At 38.5% G+C, this 21,815-nt stretch overlaps 1 protein-coding gene across 1 annotated transcript in view; it reads left to right on the top strand.

Annotated features, from left to right (window-relative positions):
- The window catches only part of LOC137251097 (cell division cycle and apoptosis regulator protein 1-like), a 38,680-nt gene extending 17,434 nt beyond the window's left edge, over nucleotides 1-21,246 (top strand). Inside the window, exons 5-13 of the mRNA XM_067785084.1 lie at nucleotides 2,322-2,754; nucleotides 6,171-6,273; nucleotides 10,488-10,804; nucleotides 10,877-11,065; nucleotides 16,130-16,728; nucleotides 16,794-16,987; nucleotides 19,426-19,661; nucleotides 20,357-20,448; nucleotides 20,518-21,246. Of these exons, the coding sequence (XP_067641185.1) occupies nucleotides 2,322-2,754; nucleotides 6,171-6,273; nucleotides 10,488-10,804; nucleotides 10,877-11,065; nucleotides 16,130-16,728; nucleotides 16,794-16,987; nucleotides 19,426-19,661; nucleotides 20,357-20,448; nucleotides 20,518-20,962 (2,608 nt within the window). The 3' untranslated portion in view covers nucleotides 20,963-21,246. The remainder of the gene's footprint in view (nucleotides 1-2,321; nucleotides 2,755-6,170; nucleotides 6,274-10,487; nucleotides 10,805-10,876; nucleotides 11,066-16,129; nucleotides 16,729-16,793; nucleotides 16,988-19,425; nucleotides 19,662-20,356; nucleotides 20,449-20,517) is intronic.
- Nucleotides 21,247-21,815: the final 569 nt, after the last annotated feature.

Consider the following 21,815-nt stretch of genomic DNA (forward strand, 5'->3'; position numbering starts at 1 on the left):
TGTTACAGTATCCAGAACGAAGTTGAGCAAGAGTGACACGCGTTTCCCTGGGGAGTATGCGTTCCTCTTCCGCGAGTTTTGGATAATTTTCGTTAAGCACTGGATTCACCGGGCAATTCCCGGCATAAAGGTCCGACGCCTGTTTATGGAGTTCACCAAGGACCTGCTTGTGTTTTTTCACTTCATACGGCTGGGTTCTCAGGTGCCGTATTTCCTCAAAATGCTTACGGAGATGACTCCTTAAGCCCCTAGGCGGTGCTGGTTCATCAATCAGATGTCTGTTGGGATGCCCAGGTTTCTGGGTATTCAACAGGAACTGTTTGGTCAGCATCTCATTTCTCTCCCTGATGGGGAGTATTCTCGCCATATTATGCAGATGGTGTTCTGGGGACATAAGAAGACAGCCCGTGGCGGTTCTGAGAGCAGTATTTTGGCAGGCCTGTAGTTTCTTCCAGTGGGTGATTTTTAGGCTTGGCGACCATATGGGTGACGCATAGCACGTAATCGGCTGGCTAATTGCTTTGTATGTAGTCATGAGCGTTTCTTTATCTTTTCCCCAAGTACTGCCAGCGAGGGATTTGAGGATTTTGTTACGGCTCTGAATTCTTGGAACAATTGCGGCTGCGTGCTCACCAAAATGTAGATCCTGATCAAACGTCACACCCAGGATTTTGGGGTGTAGGACAGTCGGTAGCGTAGTGCCGTCGACGTGGATGTTCAAAATGGTCGACATTTGGGACGTCCATGTTGTAAATAAGGTCGCGGAAGATTTAGTCGGTGATAATGCCAGGTTTCGCGAGGCGAAAAAACTGGAGAGATCAGGGAGGTAGCCGTTTATTTTGTTGCATAGCGCATCGATCTTAGGGCCTGGGCCTGTGGCCATTATTGTGCAGTCATCGGCGTAGGAAACGATTGTGACTCCTTCCGGTGGTGAAGGTAGCTTAGATATGTAGAAATTAAACAAAAGTGGGGATAGGACACCACCCTGTGGCACCCCTTGTTTAATTCTCCTTGGTTTTGATGTTTCGTTTCTAAATTGCACCGATGCCTGCCGACCACCCAGATAATTTGCGGTCCACCTTTTAAGACATGGGGGAAGGGTAGACCCTTCCAGGTCTTGCAGTAACGAGCCATGGTTGACCGTATCAAAAGCTTTTGATAGGTCTAGCGTTACGAGAACTGTTCTATGGTGGGGGTATTGATTTAAACCGCAATTTAATGTCGTCGATGGTTTCTGTTTCTGCACGCTTTGCTGAAATGCTTCAAAGCATCCAGTCCCATAAGTCCGGCACGCTAAAGAAGCTTTGTACAATTAAACCATTACATAGGGAACAAATTTGTGCCTATTTACTAGTTACAGTTCCACTCTGATAAGATATGGCAAATCAATAAGAAGTGTATCTTCCTGGTTTTTTTTTTTTTTTTTTTTTTTTTTAGATAACTAAGACCTTTTTTATGTCAAATCAAATTTCTTTTTCGCTTACTATACATAGTTATAATATCCGTTATAAGAATATTAATATTAGTCATAGTGAAATAGGTATGTACAATTCCTTGCTACGTGTTGCGAAGTGTTAAAAAAAAATTAAACTACGAAATATTAAATTGAGTTTTATACATTAATATTTCTATAGCGATTGCATTCTACGTTTCGCCCCCCATTTCATTAAAACAAAATATATATATATATATAGATAACATGAAACAAAAATTAAGAGCACACACAAATTTTCCATATTCCTTATGATTTTTTTCTTTCTTTTCCATGTACGTAAATGCGTCTGCTTTGCTTCACCATTTCACTGGTGTTTGCATTCATTATATACAATAACAATAAAAAAAAACTATCAAAATAAATCAAATCCCACAAACAAACTGCACATTTTGGATGAAACCCCCAACATTGCGGAACATCGTCTCCAACCATCAAACATCGAACTCGATTCGTTATGGCACAACAAAAACAACTCATACTTATTTTGAAATGGTATCATTGGATCATCATAACTCGTAACTGCGTTCCTTCTCTATAAATAAAAAAATGATTGTTGGTCCTCTCATTGTTATGCGGAATGCTGCCGTATGATGATATGATATCACATCAACACCCTCAAATACTGTGCGCGTGATGTCGAACCCACACTATCACAACAATAACGATGTTGGCAACGTCTACTGCTACAACAACTGCGACTGCTATTCACTCAACTTGAAACAATGAAACTTCTTCAACGCGTTGTACATTGATCATTGTGCTGATATATACCTGGGGCTATTGAAATGGGGTTTCTTTTTGATTCGGTTTGTTTGATTGCAAATAGGTATCGTTTTGTCGAGTTTAAATATCATCGACAGGATCACAAGAAGAAGGATGGAGCAACACGTATAGAAACTGTTGTTATATATTTACCTGATGTACATTCATGTATGCCGAATGCAACCCAATGGCAAGATATAAATAAGGTCTACAAAAATGCTGTGGATAGTATTATAGCTCGTAGAAGTGCTAATTCCAAAGCAACTCCTACAAGTAATTCAGGCACATCGAGTGCTGAACAAGCCGATGCTGACGACGCTGATACTACGAACAATGCCGATGCCGCTAAAGACGATCTGGATAAGAGCGGTGCGAGTGACTCGAATGCAGTAATATCAAATGGAAATGAGGATGGTGTAGCACAACAAGCAACTGCACATGCTACAGCCTCATCAGGAAATGCTGATACATCGGTGGATGGTGTAACAAATGAGGAGGTAGACCTGAGCGCTGAGCGTGACAACAATGTGGTGATGTGTCCGAAAAAGGCACACACACACATGCAAATGATAGTTTTAAGTTATTATGTATACCACTACAGGCTTTTCTTTTCAGTATCTATGTTCGTATGTATGCCGTTGTAGAATCTTGTTTTTTGTTACGCCGATTTGGTTTTTTTTTATACTTTGTAATCGTGATCGTACCAAATGTTACTCTTTCTCTATCTTTCATTCACACTGTCTTTTCCTCTCTCTTATAATATGAGCGCGAAATTTATATTTTATATTCTAGCTCTAGCGCTAGAATAAAATTCTTAACATTTTGTACAAATACATATTTTTTTATTATTATTTAAATAGGCTCATACTAATATATTTTTACGCCTCATTTATAGCGCTTTTTGAGAGTTAGAGTTGTAGTAGTAAGTCAAAAACCTGCTCAAAGCTGACATCAAAAGCAGTGGTAAAAATAAAAGGTTAGCAGAGCTGTCACCAGGCAATCCCTGGCAGATACTACTGCCAGTGTGAAAATCTGCCCTGTTGTTGTAGCGATAAGGTTGCTCCCCGAAGGCTTTGGGAGTGCTATCGATGTGATGGTCCTTTGCCGGCTACAGATCTGGTACGCTCCGGTTCCATAGCACCATTAAGGCGCCAGCCCGACCATCTCGGGAACGATTTATATGGCCACATTAAACCTTCAGGCCATCCCTCCCTCCCCACCGCCAAATTCCATGAGGAGCTTGGGGTCGCCAGAGCCTCGTCTGTTAATGAAACAGGATTCGCCGCGGATAGGTGAGGTTGACAATTGGGTTTGGAGAAGCTATATATTGCGCCTCTTACGACAGGCATACCTACCGCGGGTATATTCTGATCCCCTAACCCGCTGGGGGTTGAAAATCTGCCCTAAATTGACTGTGTAGATTCGCGCTTTTGGAGAAATCAATACATGAAGCAGTTGAATTTAAAAACTTCGGTCTAGCGCCAATAAAGAATGCACCGATGTAGATAAATATATAATTATTAATATCAATACTTTCGTATATCTGTTGTATCCCTGCAAAAACCGTTGGACCATGTGGTCCACTGGAGTACTTACCATTCTACTCCACTGTAATGCAGCGATGGACCAACTCATGTTTCTACACGAACATGTTGTAAGCCGATCATTGCTCGTTTTTAACGATTGTAATCACTACACGATGTTTATTGGACTGTGGGTACTCCATGGATTACTCTGATGTAATGCGGAGCTGGAGTATATGGTCCGGTCCTAGGACATCGCAATGTTAATTGGACCATATTTTTTGTATGAATTGTGGTTAATTTTGGAGCACTCGCTTGGTCCATAGCGAGTACTCCATACATGCATGCATGGAGTACTCGCGATTTTTGCAGGGATCCTCATCTCGTTGACAGCAGCAAAGTGACTCTCCTATAGCATATGCAGGTGATCCGCACCTACGAGGGAATAGGGCATAAATAAGTACCGAGATTATTTCCTCCACTGCTTTTCAGCTACACATAATTTCTCTCCGAACTTATCGTTCCCAGCTTCGCAAGGCTCATCCATCTGGTAAATGAAGACATCTTTTGAATATTAAATTTCCTTCCATGGTTCATGTTGCGCTGACGTGAAGGACCATAAATCTTCTGCAAAACGTTTCTCTCGAATTCTCAAAGGGTAGTGCTCCGTCATGCCCCATTTTGTCATACTCTTCCGATGGCGTGATGTGATCGGTGCTCATCGAAGGGGTAATATCAGAATTTGATAAGGTCGGGGCAACAGAGGTGACAGTATCCGATTTACATATATCCGACAAATTACTGTCACAAACATCTCATTTACTCTTCGCAGTTTAAAAATCGCCTTTTGAATTGACATTCGCTTTGCCACCACCTTGTATAGATTCGGCTCGCTAATTAGTTGAATATAATTGGAAAAATTTCTACACCTTTTCCAGTTTAAGTTCAGAAATTTACATTTCAAGATCAGAAAATTGCAATTTAAATGCAGAAATTTACAATTCAAGTTCAGAAATTCCAATTTAAATTCAGAGAACTACAATTCAAGTTCAGAAAATTACAATTCAAGCTCAGAAAATTACAATTCAAGTTCAGAAAATTACATTTCAAGTTCAGAAAATTGCAGTTCGAATTCAGAAATTTATAAGTAGGATGTTAATTTTCAAAAGTTATTTAAACTAATTAATTTTACACTTCACCATGTTGCCAAAATGGTGGTTTGGGTATAGTGTACCCCAAGTTTTCTTCAAGGTGTGTACATCCCGAACCTTGAAATCAAATGGAGGATAATTCTTTCCAACAAGTGCATGGTGACGCTACGGCCAGGAAAGTACTTCAATCGAAACAGCAGTGGAAGGGAGAGACCTCCACAGAGTTGCGAAGGTGGAGGAAGACTTGACCTCTCATGGTGCTCCCAATCGCCGTCAGTTACCACGAAACAGGGAAAGCTGGCATAATTTTTTACGAAACTGCCATCTTACATACATTTATTTCCATTGGATGAAAAAAAAAATACCCGAAAAATTTTCTGAACTTGAATTGAAAATTTTGAACTTGAATTGTAATTTTCTGAACTTGAATTGGAAATTTCTGAATTTGAATTGTAAATTTCTGAATTTAAATGGAATTTCTGAACTTGAATTGTAATTTTCTGAACTTGAATTGAAAATTCTGAACTTGAATTGTAAATTTCTGAACTAGAATTGTAAATTTCTGAACTTGAATTGTAAATTTCTGAATTTAAATTGGAAATTCTGAACTTGAATTATAATTTTCTGAACTTAAACTGGGAAAGGTGTAGTGACTATTTTTCACAATTTCATATTTTAATATATTTGGAAATGATGTGTATTCCAAAATAACTTTTGACATACTACTTCAGCTCTATTTGATTAAAAAACTTTTTTTTTTAATAAATTTCTTCAAAATGTCCCATAGTGCGCCCTCTCCCACAAAACAATCACATAATTTAACTTCAGCCCATCTCGTGCACTAAAAATTATTTATTGCATAATCTGCAAATGCTGTCCCACAAAATACGAAGCTTTTAAAAATTTTTAAATTTCAACACAATTAACTAAGATCTCAATATTTATGAGCCTCCATTCTAATTGAATCTAAATTTCATATTTACATCTTAAAAAAAAAAAGTAAATTGTATATTAAATTCTTATTTTTTTAATAAATCATTGTTGGTCTATTCTCCTAATTGTTGTTAAAACTGCCGACCTACAATAAATTTATACATATTACATCACATATATATGTTAAAGGTATTATTAAAATTAACAGTAGACAGCAAGAGTGAAGAGTGAAGCATCAGTGCATTTCACATCACGTTTTTTCACTTTATTTTAACATTGTAATTTAATTAATATTGCTGATTTCAGAATGACGAAAAGGAAGCAACGCACTATTCCAAATTGGATGTGAAAACTATGAAGGTACAAGATATACGCGACGAGTTAACAGCACGCAGTCTCTCGTCAAAGGGTACGTAAACACAGGCGTTATTTCAAAATATTCGTACAATTATTATTTATTAGGCCACGATGCGCTGCGACCTCTATTTAGATATGTTGTGCTTGAACTTTCAGCCTATAACTGTATGTGAACGCTTTTAAGTAAGGGGGTTGTAACAGAGCTTCTATTCCGGTTGCGATACGTCGGAACCTCTGCTAGATTTGGACTTCCGAATTCGGTTCCGATTTATGTTAATCGAATGTATAACGGAAGTCGATAAGTAAAAAATTTAAATGGAACAAGTAAGGAAGGCTAAGTTTGGCTGTAACCGAACATTACATACTCGGCTGAGAGCTCTGGAGACAAAATAAGGGAAAATCGTCATGTAGGAAAATGAACCTAAGGTAACCCTGCAATGTCTTTGTATGACATGGGTATCAAATGGAAGGTATTAAAGAGTATCTTAAAAGGGAGTATGGGAGGGAGAAATCGCCATAAAGGTGGACCAGGGGTCACTCTAGAACGATTGGGTATTAATGAGGGTTTTAAAAGGGAGTGGCCCCTAGTCATATATGTGAAGGCGTTTTCGAGATATCGACCAAAATGTGGACCGGGGTGACCCAGAACATCATCTGTCAGGTACCGCTAATTTATTTATATATATAATACCACGGACAGTATTCCTGCCATGATTCCAAGGGCTTTTGATTTCGCTCTGCAGAACTTTCATTTTCATCTACTTAATATGGTAGGTGTCACACCCATTTTGCAAAGTTGTTCCTAAAGTTCTGTATATTTTGTGTCAAAAAACCAATCCAATCACCAGGTTTCATCCCTTTCTTCGTATTTGGTACAGAATTATGGCATATTTTTCATTTTCTTTATCGAAAAAGTGGGCGTGGTCATAGTCGGATTTCGCCCATTTTTAATAGTTACCAAGATAAAGTGAGTTCAGCTAAGTACGTGAACTAAGTTTAATGAAGATATATCGGTATTAGCTCAAGTTATCGTGTTAATGGCGGAGTGGAAGGACAGACGGTCGACTGTGTAAAAAAACTGGGCGTGGCTTCAACCGATTTCGCCCATTTTCACAGAAAACAGTTATCGTCATAGAATCTATACCCCTACCAATTTTCACAAGGATTGGTAAATTTTTGTTCGATGCGTAGCATAAAAATGCAGCATTAAGGCATTTGGTACATAGGCTTGAGAGAACACCTCTTACACAGGAAGCATATAAGAGAGATTTACTTAATTGGCGCTTAGCCGTTTAAACGGTTATGACAGTCCAATAAGGCGCACCAGTCGCTTCTTCGCACTGCCAAATGGCGCCAATTGGTCACACTAAAGGAGTTTAAATCGGTTTCCACCGGAGTGGCGCCCGTTGTTGTTGTTGTAGCGATAAGGTTTCTCTCCGCAGGCTTTGGGGAGTGTTATCGATGTGATGGTCCTTTTCTGGATACAGATCCGGTACGCTCCGGTGACACAGCACCATTAAGGTGCTAGCCCGACCATCTCGGGAACGATTTACATGGGCTTTGGGGAGTGTTATCGATGTGATGGTCCTTTGTCGGATACAGATCCGATACGCTCCGGTAACACAGCACCATTAAGGTGCTGGCCCGACCATCTCGGGAACGATTTATATGGCCACATTAAACCTTCAGGCCATCCCTCCCTCCCCACCCCCAAGTTCCATAAGGAGCTTGGGGTCGCCAGAGCCTCGTCTGTTAGTGAAACGGGATTCGCCGCTCGAAGGTGAGGTTGACAATTGGGTTGGAGAAGCTATATATTGCGCTACACAACCCCTCGTCAGTTAGTGAAACAGGATTCGCCGCGGATAGGTGCGGTTGACAATTGGGTTTGGAGAAGCTTTATATTGCACTGGCAACCTGAAAGGGTTGCGCTACACAGCCCCTTGAGTCTGGTATTTTAGTCGCCTCTTACGACAGGCATACCTACCGCGGGTATATTCTGACCCCCTAGCCCGCTGGGCGCCCGTCCTCATGCTCTGCTTCGATAGGCGATAAAAATACTCTCTTATCCGGAGCGTCAACTTTCATTCACATAACATGGCCTAGCCAGCGTAGCCGCTACGTTTTAACTCGGTGGACTATGTAACTATGGTGTGGTTGCCAAGACGCAAGTGTGCTAACTATTTGCTCGATGACAGCAGGTACTTCGTCTTGTCCTTATTCACCAACAAACCCATCTTTTCCGCTTCTCTTTCCAATTTGGAGTAAGCAGAACTTACGGCGCGGTCGTTCATGTCATCAGTACTCGCTAGTAATTGCACGATTTTACAGAATATTCTTGCAGAGCGGTTAAGTTCTGCAGCTAGTATAATATTCCCCGGCATCAAATTAAGGGAATCGCACGATAGGGGGTCACCCTGTCCGAAACCTCGTTTAGTTTCGAACGGCTCGGAGAGCCATTGAAAATCGGATCTTGATGCCACCCAGGAATGGTTCTGGCATGGATAGTTTTCTTTTCCGGGTAAAAGGTACTAGGACTGTACAGAAAACTCTATAGCACTACCTCCGCGCTAAATGTCATTAACACCCAGTAAATTGCGGTTTGAATCAATGCCCCCACCATAGAACAGTACTCGTAGCGCTAGACCTATCAAAAGCCTTTGATACGGTCAACCATGGCTCATTACTGCAAGACCTGGAAGGGTCTACCCTTCCCCCATGTCTTAAAAGATGGACCGCAAATTATCTGGGTGGTCGGCAGGCATCGGTGCAATTCAGAAACGAAACATCAAAACCAAGGAGAATTAAACAAGGGGTGCCACAGGGTGGTGTCCTATCCCCACTTTTGTTTAATTTCTACATATCTAAGCTACCTTCACCACCGGAAGGAGTCACAATCGTTTCCTACGCCGATGACTGCACAATAATGGCCACAGGCCCAGGCCCAGAGATCGATGAGCTATGCAATAAAATAAACGGCTATCTCCCTGATCTCTCCAGTTTTTTCACCTCGCGAAACCTGGCATTGTCACCTACTAAATCTTCCGCGACCTTATTTACAACATGGACGCCCCAAATGTCGACCATATTGAACATCCACGTCGATGGCACTACGCTACCGACTGTCCTACACCCCAAAATCTTGGGTGTGACGTTTGATCAGGATCTACATTTTGGTGCGCACGCAACCGCAATTGTTCCGAGAATTCAGAGCCGTAATAAAATCCTCAAATCCCTTGCTGGCAGTACCTGGGGAAAAGATAAAGAAACGCTCATGACCACATACAAAGCAATTAGCCAGCCGATTACGTGCTACGCGTCACCCATATGGTCGCCAAGCCTAAAAACTACCCACTGGAAGAAACTACAGGCCTGCCAAAATACTGCTCTCAGAATGGCCACGGGCTGTCTTCTTATGTCCCCAGAACACCATCTGCATAATGAGGCGAGAATACTCCCCATCAGGGAGAGAAATGAGATGCTGACCAAACAGTTTCTGTTGAATACCCAGAAACCTGGGCATCCCAACAGACATCTGATTGACGAACCAGCACCTCCTAGGGGCCTAAGGAGTCATCTCCGTAAGCATTTTGAGGAAATACGGCACCTGAGAACCCAGCCGTATGAAGCGAAAAAACACAAGCAGGTCCTTGGTGAACTCCATAGACAAGCGTCGGACCTTTATGTCGGGAATTGCCCGGTGAATCCAGTACTTGAAGAAAAATATCCAGAACTCGCGGAAGAGGAACGCATACTCCCCAGGGAAACGCGTGTCACTCTTGCTCAACTTCGTTCTGGATACTGTAACAGGTTAAACTCTTACCTATCCAGAATCAACCCCGACATACAAAATGTATGCCCCGCTTGCAATGTGTCCCCACATGACACCAACCATCTCTTTAATTGTAATGTGGAACCAACGCCTCTAACACCCCTGTTGAAACGGCAAGTTTCCTTGGACTCCCGTTAGAGGATATTGATGACAATTTGTGATCGGTCGAGGCTATTAGGTGGGGCGAGCATTGCTACAACAACAACAATAACAACAACTGTTTTGGTAATATTGATGCAGAATACTGAGTTACCTGAATGCACTTGTGTGTCAAATATATTGGGTTTCAGTAACTGAAGGTCATCTATGACTAATGTCCATAAGAGAGGAGAGACTTTTGAAATATGATTCATTTTTATGGCCTGTGCCGAATCCACATATGCATCTTTCATCTAATATGCATTAACGTTTACTTATATTCTTATTTATCCCAAAAGGTGCACGTAATATTATTATGGCGCGTTTATCAAAAGCAATAAACACAGAGAAAACAGAAGATAAGGATAAAGCCAAAAAGGCACCGCCGAAGACGACACCACAACAACCCAAACAAGTTGTAACCAAAGCTGCAGCTAAACCAACCGAAACACCGAAGAAGGAAGTAGAAAAGAAAGCAGCAACAAAGGTTGAGGAAAAGGATAAATCAAAAGTTGATGAACAGCAGGAACATGACGAGCAAGAAGACGATGTGATCGACCTTGACATGACCGATATTGTCATACTTGATGAATATGATGCAACCAAAAATCCAGAGGTTAATTCGCATTGTTCTTGCACGTTGATAGTTTAATTTTGCTCTTTAAAATTTGGTTGAATTGAATTGCAGGACACTCCTAAAGAATTGAATGAAAGAGAGAAACATCAGCTGTTACGCCGTTATAAATTACCAACCAGGGAGCATATTGTTGTACATCCAAATAAAACAGCCAAAGGTGGTATGTTCGACTGTTCAATTATGTCTTTGTCTGTGTTATTGGATTACGGTCCGCAAGATACTAAGGAACGATTTTTTGAGGTTAGTTATAAAAAATGTGTATTCTAATATTTAAGATATACTAAAATACGCGGCAATCGCTGTGGTATGATGGTAGCGTGCTCCGCCAACTACGCAGAAGATCCTGAGTTCACGCCCCGGGGAAAGCAACAACCAAAATTTTAGAAACAAGTTGTTTCAATAAGAATAAAATTTATCTAAGCGGGGTCGCCCCTCGGCAGTGCATAAAACAAATAGGTCCCATCCCGCCAATTTGTAGGAAAAAATAAGAGGAGCACGACGCGAGCAGAGAAGCTCGGCCTTAAATCTCTTTGTAGGTCATCACGCCTTACACTTATTAATTTTTTTTTTATAATACAAGGTTTTAGAACACAAAAATCAAAGTAGTTTGTATATTTTCATTTCATTTCATTTCATTTCATTTATTTATTACGGCAAAAAAGCCTAATTCATAAATTAAATTATATTACAATTTACTATCTTATTGCTAAGGTTTTACAATATTCATAAAGTTTTGCTTTAAAAGCCCCGATTTCATTGCAACTTTTTATATCTATAGGCAGTTCATTGAAACTTTTTAGACCTTTATAAAAAATATTTTGCTGATCTATTTCAGTTCTGAATAAAGGCAGTTTGAAATTGTGTTTATTCCTTGTATTAATGTTATGTGTTTGCTTAACTAATACTACGTTTTTACTTAGATATTCAGGTACATTTTCACTTTTAATATTAAATATAAACTTCATAGCGTGAAAAAAAATCTTTTGCTTTACACTTAACCAGTTCAAACTTCTCAGCATATCAGCCGTACGAGTATCTCTAGGTTTTTTAAGAATAAATCTCATACATCTGTTTTGCATCTTTTGAAGTTTATCTATTTCTTTGTCTGACACAATGAATAGAATAGATGGGCAGTTTACAAAGTGCGGTTCTATAATGGACTTATATATAATTATTTTGTACTTTTTTTGAATATATTTGGATGTTCTCTGCATAACCCCAATTTTTTTCGCAACTTTCTGGACTGTGTAGTTTATATGTTCTTCAAACTTGAGTTTGTTATCAATTATAATTCCCAAATATTTTATACTGTCAACTTTTTGTATGCTTTCATCATTTATTTTTAAACCAATTATATCCTCATTAACGTTCCTCCTTGTTATTATCATAAATTTCGTTTTATTTATATTAAGTTTCAGTCTATTTCCGCACAACCATTTATACAGGTTATTCAGTTCATGTTGTATTTTAGAAAGTGCAGAATTAATATTATTCTCACTAATCATTATTAATGCATCATCAGCGAATAGTTTGATTTCACAACCTTCAATAGCGTTAACTATATCATTAATATAAATTAAGAACAGTATCGGTGCCAAAACTGAGCCTTGTGGTAACCCTATGGGTACTTCCAATTCATCAGACATCACGGTATTTATAACCGTTTTCTGTCTCCTCTGCTTCAAATAGCTGCGAAACCAGTCAAGTTCTATACCAGTTATACCAATACGTTCCATTTTTTTGATTAAGATCTCCCTATCCACTGTTTCAAAAGCTCGTTTGAGGTCTAGGAAGACTGAAACAACCACTTTTTTTTTATTTAACTCTTCTTTCCAGTCATGTATCACCAAATTAAGAGCTGTCTCACATGAATGTTTCTTTCTAAAGCCTGACTGCTGGTGGGCTAGTATATTATTATCTTCAAGGTATTTCGTTAACTGGTTCTTAACATAAGCTTCAAGTATTTTACAATCACTAGGCAGGGTGTTTATGGGTCTAAGTTCTTCAGGTTTTACTGTCTTTTTAACTTTTTCCACTGGTATCACCGTTGACGTTTTCCACTTTTCTGGTACAAGACCCTCTTCTAGGCTGTTATTGATTATTTGTGCGTAGAAATATCCTGTATACGATATACAATCTTTAAGTACTCCATCAGATATAAGTTTTCTGCCGCCTATTTTATATTTGAACTCTTTCAGAATATTAATAACTTCATCTGTTGTTATTTTGGCAAACTTTAATCTAGAATTGACTTGTACATCACTTAGTGCTATACGGCAAGGTTCTATGATGTTATTAATTTCTATTACGCTATTTATAAAGAACCTATTTAGACCATTTGCCAGCTCAGTTTCATTTTCTACCATCATACCATCTATTATCGCCTTTTTAATCCCTTCGTTATCTCTCGTTAAGCAAACCGCTTGCTTAAGATGTTTCCACATTTCTCTGGCGTTATTTTCATTCATTTCGACTTTATTTTCCATATATTTAACTTTCTTTATTTTTACTAGCTTTTTGTAGATACGATTTATATTTTTATATTCGTTCCAATCACCTGTTTGTATCGCAAGCTTATAATTATTATATTTGCATTTATTCATTTGCGCCAGTTCTCTGTCGTACCATTTATTCATAAGCTTGATATGAACTTCTTTTTCATACGTTAAACTTTCCATAGCTTGCATTATTATGTTGTTCACTAATTCGACTTTCTCATCAATTAGTAGGTTTTCATTTATGTTGAAGTTACATGATCTCAGGCTGCTTATTAAGATTTCACTATTATATTTATCCCAAGCTGTGATTTTCTTGGTCATTCTCATCTGGTATGATTTAGACGTTTTAATATTGAACATTATTGTTTCGTGATCTGAAATTTTGTATGCAGGCAAATTATTGCACTGTATTTCATCTGAATTTGAATATAATAAATCAATTTTAGATGCACTTGCATCTGTAATTCGAGTATTAAATTCTACTTTTTGGGTCATACCCATCACAGAAAATATCTCATTCAATTTTGTACTATATGTTGATATGTAGTTCATGTTTATATTAAAATCCCCGATTAGTATATTACATTTACTTCTTTCAAATTTATCGATTAATATTTCATTTAGGTACTCGATAAACGCTGCATCACTTGTGCTTGGTGAATGATACAGAACCCCTATTTGCCACTTTTTATCGACCTTTTTCAATTTTATTATAATGCACCATAAGTTCATATTGACACTAGCATTATAAATTACATTTATCTCCACTGTCCTATGAACATACACTAGTACTCCTCCTGTATGCCTGCTGTGCGAGTCGCATCTAACCATATTATACGATGCTATTTCTAATTCGCTGTCTTCAACATCTTTCGTTGTACACGTTTCCGAACATAATATGATACTTGGTGTATGTACTTCAGCCAACACTTCCAGTTCACATTTGTTTGATACTATGCTGTTAATATTCAAGTATATGCACTTAAGTTCATTGTGTCTAGTCTGCAGTCTTTCTTTGTATCGAATTTTCTTCAGCGGTATCTCATTGAATTGTGGCGGGCTTATCAGTGCGTCGGGTGTTCGCTGCTAGTATCCTAGCCTTTGTTTTTTTGCATTCAAGTGCTTTATGTATACTGGGCACTGTCTGCTATTGCACGAGTGATTGACATCTAGTCCTAGATTTAACTTCTCATTTGGAATAATGTCAAGTCTAAATCTTTGTAGTACCATAGAACTTATTGGAGCATATCTCTACAGCTGCATATTTTGAAAGTTACTTTAGAAAACGACCGATGTCTCCGGAACCGGTTTTAGAAATTGTTATACCTCTTAGTCTATTTCGGATGCGGATAGCGATGGTAGTATGCAATAAGTGCGCTCGGTAAAGGAGCGGTCTTCGAGTCCGGACAAAAAACTGACGTTAGAACGGGAACAACGAGATATGGAGCTTTTTCATTTTGTTCAGGGGTCATAAGAAGGCCGGCGTTGTTGTTCGGGCTTTAATCGTGTTGGTTTGAGACCATGCAGCGATTATTTCCGTGACCGTTTTGGGATTATTTCGTGGCTGTTTCGATATCATGCCGGAGCTCTTTTCGTATCACTTCGGAATAATATCAGATTTTCTTAGGTGACAATATTGGAATCACCTACTGTTTTTAAACCTTTTCAGTATAATCTATGATGATCTAAAGATGTGTGGATTTTCTAAGAATAATTTCGGGATTCTTTTCGGAATCATTTGGAGGCAATTTCGGAATTATTTTGGTTTGTTATTGGGAACATTTCGGGATGATTTTAGGACTGGAATTATTTGGGCTCATTACGCGATAGCTCCGTACCATTTCGACACGGTTTCCTTTTTATATAAGAGTATCCCTGGTTAATTTGGGGGCTATTTTCGGAACCGTTTCGTTATCAAATTTGGACTATTTGGTAATGGTTTAAGGAACATATTGAAACTATGTATATCTACATTATATCGGTAATTTATACGGGATGATTTTGAAACAATGTAGCGATAATTTCGGGGCCATTTCGGTTCGACTAAGTTCCAGATCATTTAGTGGTTACTTCGGGAAGGCCATGGGGATAATTTTGAAATTTTTCGAAACCATCTCGGGATTGCTCCTGAATCATTTCGAGATTTTATTCAGGTTTATTGCGAGATTATATTTGGGACGGACCATTTGGGAACTATCGAAATTGTCTCGGGATTGTTATATGGTAGTTTCAAGATTCTTTTATGGATTATATCGGAATGATTTCTGATTTGTTTATAAAATGTAACAGATTTATTCCTAAGAAAATGCAAAGGTTTCTTAAAGCGTTTCGAAATGGATTTTCCATGTTGTTGTTGAATGTTATCGATTTGATGGTCCTTTGCCGGATACAGATCCGGTACGCTCTGGTAACACAATACCATTAAGTTGCTAGCCCGACCATCTCGGGAACGATTTATATGGCCACATTAAACCTTCAGGCCATGCCTCCCTCCCCACCCCCAAGTTCCATGAGTAGCTTGGGGTCGCCAGAGCCTCGTCTGTTAGTGAAACAGGATTCGCCGCGGATTGGTGAGGTTGACAATTGGGTTTGGAGAAGCTATATATTGCGCTGGAAACCTGAAAGGGTTGCGCTACACAGCCCCTTGAATCTGATATTTTAGTCGCCTCTTACGACAGGCATACCTAACACGGGTATATTCTGAGCCCCTAACCCGCTGGGGGTATGGATTTTCCATAAAAGTTTCCAATTTCACCGAGGGGGAAAAACTATGAAAAAAAATTTAAAAAACTCTGCAATACTCTAGGTGTCCATTTTTGCTGAGCTATTTAACGAAATGTTAATGCGCGACTTCGGTTTCAACATCTACAAGGAGTTATATTTGTATAAGGGAGAAAATGATGAAAGCACTGATGACACAAAGGATAAAAATGACGATGCCTCCAATGCAGATGGAAATAAAGCAGAGAATGTCGAAAGCAAGGAAGCTAATATAGAATCAACCAAGACTACTAATGAGACAAAAGCTTCGAACAACAAAGATGGTGCTGCTATAAAAACTGCAATAGATCGTAAAGCTACAAAACGAAACGCTGATGGTGAACTCCTAAGCACAGAGGCATCGAAGCAAACGCCAAACAAAAAAGGTGCTGCTGCCGCTAATGGCATCAAAGGCAAAGAGAGAGAAAAGGGAGAAAAGGAAAAAGAACATGTTGCAGATAAGAAAATGATAGTTGTTAAACCTCATTTGTTACTATCATTTATATATTTCGATACAACACACTGTGGATTTATATATGAAAAGGATTTAGAAGATCTATTCACTGCGTTGGGTTTGCATTTATCACGCGGACAAATACGTCACTTGCTTGGTAAACTTTGTTTAAGGCAAGCATTTCATTACAGGTAATAATATGATGTGATTATCATAAGAAAACACTATTTTTGAACTTTTTTTTTCTATTTTTAAGAAAATTGACCGATAAGGAAGAATCTGTTGACGCGCCACCAAAAATTGAAAACACGGATGACATACCGCTTGAAGAGTTAAGAAAAATTGGACTGGGAAATGGCGTGTACCTAAATAAAGAAAATGATTATAACGGCAATGGAGAAATTGATGACAGCGAAGATGTTTCTGATAATGTCGCCAAAGATAATGATGGTAAATATATTAGTATAAATAATATTCGATTGGAACCCGCAATCTTACAGTCAATTATGGAAATATGGCGCCATTCCCATAACTATAATACCATTCACATTGTTTCTTTGACAAATGTCGCAGCAATGTGAAAATCAAAAGCAGGACACAGAATAGAAATAATGAAGACAAACAACCGCCGTGACGGCTCAATGGTTAGAGCACCGGCACCAAAATGTTGCCGAATGGGTCTATACAACAAGCTATGGCAGTTATCTTGAATATTTTCTTTCTCCTATTATAATTAACAAATTTTTCCAATTAAAAAAATATCATAAGTACCTGGGCGACCGAGCTTTGCTCGGCAATCTTCGAGTATGCCGCATGACATACTTTGTTCTACATGTCATCATTAATCAAACTCTACTTTTTTTATATGTACCTATACCTATTACACATTTTTACTTACCAATATTTGATTTCCTTAAAAGTAGATTTCAAAAACATATCAAACACTAACCGCAAAATGAACTGGAATGAAAAATTTGAAATGGGTAATTTCTGCCTATAGTATAAGAGATTGTTATGACAATTAGTGTAATCGAGAACTAAGTTATTTAGGTCGAGTATCATCATGCGCCGAATTATTAATTTCAAACATTTTTTTCGTTATACACTGTGAAAGTCTCACAATTGTATTACATTCCAAAAACTAGTAAATTTCACGAATGACAACTATCAAGTTTCATTAAATGTCAACTTACTTCCCTAAGCGCCATCTGTTGGTAAGTATTTAAATGGTTAGATGTCGTTTTCAAATTGAACATATGCTTCTAGTGTTCAACGGTAGCAAATTACCATGCTGAGATATCTTTTTGCTATGGTGAGAAATCTTTCTATTATTCTTTTCATTTTTGCCAAAAATATGCATTTAATAATTTTTGCTAGAATTTGCCACGGTGCCTTGATATTGCATTTCAATTTTATTAGCGTGTGTGAAATCAAAAAAATTAAGTCGAATCATGTGTAAGATTTTTTTACGAAGATTTTTAACTTTAATGTTCTCCTTTAAAGCATAGAATATGAGTAAAGAGAGGACTATTTCTTCTAACTACCCCAACCCTACTCAAAAATGTACCAATTGTAATGCGGAGTGAAATACCTTTCGTTTGATACCCATATCGGCATATCTCATGCAATTTTTTTTTATTTCGAATAGGTGGCAACCTTGTGAAACATTCTGAGTGGCAACACCTAGGTAGAAAGTCTTAGAAGGTGATACATTATCTCTGTGCCAAATTTTATTTAAATCGGTTGAGCAGTTCCCGATATCGTTCGGCTATACAAATATACAAGAATTGCTCGTTTAAAGTTATAAGATAATAATGTCAACAAATTATTGTTAAGGCTTCGAGCTCGGTTCGAACCCACGACATTATTCTAAATGTTAGAGCGCATTCACGAAGCATTCAAATTTCTGTACCTATATTTTAAAGTGTAAAAAAAATGGAAGATGGATGAACATCTGGGAAAAAATGTCATGAATCCATGGGAATTTCGAAAGACCTATAACTTGTACTTTGGGGTCTAATTGGTTGGGACAGTTTGCATGCTCAAAGCAACTCAGAGAACAAAAAAAAAAGTTCGAAATTTTCGAATGATTTCGAAAACGTCTTTGAGATTGGGGTACATATGTACATATATGAAAAGGGCATATTTTATAATAGTTTTGAAAAATTATTTATTTCATAATTTGTTTGAAGAGCGCCCTGCGGAGCAATGGTGATATTCCATTCAGCATTTGAAATGTGTATTCTTATTCAGCCTAAATGATACAAGGTTAGGTTAGGTTGGGTGGTAGCTTCCCTGATAGGGGAAGCTCACTCGGACAACATGAAGGTCCGTTGTCATAACACATGCAATAAAATAAACTAAAATAACGGTGACGTAGATATAACTACTTAGAGAATGGTTGGGTAGCAACGATAAAGTTTCGAATGATACCGATCTCAATCTTGGATAGCTACTTGGGAGATCCAAGTGAGTCGCGACCGAAGTACTTTCGCCTAGTTCTGGCAAAAGCTGGGCAATCAAGCATAGAGGTGATTCCACCTCATCATCCTCCATACAGCTGCAGCCAGATGGAGTTTCCAATATATTGAGACGTACGCATGGATACCCATGGGACAGTGCCCTGTCAAAACCCCAATGACCATTGATAGGTGAGCTTTAGTGAACCCAATTATTTCAGCATACCTCCTGCCATCCTCTTTCGACCAGAAACATCTGGCTACCCTGCAAGACGTAGTGTCCGCCCAACGTTTACTAAGCTGACTCGAGGCCCAGCTATGGAGAAGCAATCCACAGGTGGCTAGCGGGATCCCGAAATCCCTACATGTTAAAGATACAAACATATCTTGCATATAAATATTAACAATATATTTTTTTCCTACACATAGGTCTAGTTAACTATAATGGAATCGTTATTCATGTTGGAAAATTATTAGAGCAAATTAAGCGTTCCGAGAAGAATTATGGCGATTTAGAAAAAGTCTATAATGATTTGCGTAAGCAGCATTCAGAAATACAAAGAGATCATACTAGAGCTGGTCATAAAATCAAAGATCTACAGAGCGAAGTTAAAAGTTTAGGACGCAAGCTATCCACAGCAAATCAAGATTACTCTGCATTAAATGTAAGTGTATAAATATTTAATTACTTATATGTGAGCCGGCCTATGAAAAGGTGGCTTATGACTCGAAAAAAATTTTTCCACTTTTTTCTGGTTTCGATAGTTTTTGAGACGCTCTTTCACGTTGTGAAAACTAGAAAGTTCAAACTTGCTTAGAAGTGTTGTGGAGATGATATTTTCATCCATTTCCATTTGACCTTCAGCTTTGAAACAATGCTTATAGTTCGTCCTCCTAATTGATACCAACATCATCGAAAGAATCATAATTCTCTTCGTTTTCACAGAAATATGTTTGAAAAACCTCGCTAAATTCTTCTTTGACAGACATTATTCACAAGCGACACACTTCCTACTCGTTCAGCATTGCTTTTAAATCTGAGCACTCACACGATTTTTTTCGGTCAGAATCTGGTTTGTGCTTTGCATTGAAAAAAAATATCGCTCTTTATATACACACACGAACTTATCTCATTTATGCTCTTTTGCTTTTTTGGTTGTCTTTAGGGCATGACTGTTCATAATGCAAAAGAAAAACTACTACGAAACTGAGGAAATACATTGTTTATCTTTAACAGCTGTTTCTCGAAATTTGTTTTTTGAGTCATAAGCCACCTTTTCATAGGCCGGGTCACATATTTAAAAACTATGGAATGAAAAATGTTGGCTTAAGCTAATTTTGTTGCCCTCTCATATTTTAGCGTAAGTACAGGGATGAACACGGCACACTTTCACTGGTTTACACACGCGTAGCACCATATTTCACACGTGAAAAGGAGCATAAGTCTGAGGGGTAATAGAAAAAACAAACATTTTTTTTTTTTGTTTCATTAATAACATTCCTACTTTAAAATAAATTTAGAGCATGGGATAAGGATACAGATAAACATAAAACTAAGACGGGCAAAGATAAAGAGAAGGAAGAGAAGAAAGTTAAAGAAGAGAAGGATAAGGATAAGAGAGTAAATGAGAAAGAACCGCAAACGAACAAATGCCAGAGCAAGACAAAAGAGTCTGGTAAAAATGTGGAGAAAAAAAATGAAGATGTAGATGTGAAGGTTAAGAATGAAGATGTTAAAACCAAAGTCGAAAACGACACAGAACAAGCAGAAGAAGAAGCTGAAGAAATAGTAACTGTAGTTGATGATGAAACTGACCCTGTAGAGAATGAACAAGAAGCCGAAGAAGACGAAGACCACGAACTCGTAGAAGAAGCTGAATATGATGATAATGAGCAAGTTGATGAAGCAGAAGTAGAAGATGAAGACGATGACGATGTTGAAGAGGTAGAAATGATTGAAGACTAAAATGGTATTTAACTCCGAAGTTATCCCAGTATGTTAAGAATGAAGAATTTATGTGTATGCCCAGGATTTTATATGGTCATTAAAAAACATTTGTATGTCTTAAATATTCTAATTCTGACTTCAAATTTATAACTTGTATGGTTTTTGATGTGTATATATGTACCGCTTAAGTGCATACATATGTATACATTGGAAGGCTATACACTGCAGTTATAAGTAATTAATTTGGAAAAAAATTGTTTTAAATAAAGAGTCTGCATCCGGCTGCTTACCGAAAAATAAAATGATTGTGATACAATATCAGCAGATCTAACAGGCGCTTCCCAAGGCAGTCGGTTCTATGTACCGGAGCGACTCGGGATTTTTCCCGACCAAGGACTGTCATTTCAGTGTAGCAGAACTCGTAAACTGCGTCAACTGGCAGCCGATGGTAACATTGGCATCCGACCACCTGCCCATACTTATTTCGTTCGAGCGTACCGCCGACTTCATCGTCACCGAAAAACGCACTTTCATAAACTTCAAAAAAGGAAAGTGGGAAGAATATAAATCTGCAACAGACAGCAGCTTTGCTGCCCTCCCTATCCCGACTGATGCCCCCCAAGGGGAGCGTGCCTTCCGTAAGGTCATTGAATCCGCCTCGGCACATTTCATTCCCGCCGGGAGAATTCCCGAAATCCGGCCCCACTTCCCGGCGGAGGCCGCGAGCTTAGCGAGGGAACGCGACCTTATAAGACAGCTTGATCCAGGCGACCCCCAAATAAGGGATATAAACCAACGCATCAGATTGCTTGTGGACGAACACAAGCGGGCGAAATGGGAAGAGCACCTAAGAGGTTGTAACCTCTCTACC

Source organism: Eurosta solidaginis, chromosome 4 (assembly GCF_040869045.1).
Source record: "Eurosta solidaginis isolate ZX-2024a chromosome 4, ASM4086904v1, whole genome shotgun sequence".
Taxonomy (NCBI): domain Eukaryota; kingdom Metazoa; phylum Arthropoda; class Insecta; order Diptera; family Tephritidae; genus Eurosta; species Eurosta solidaginis.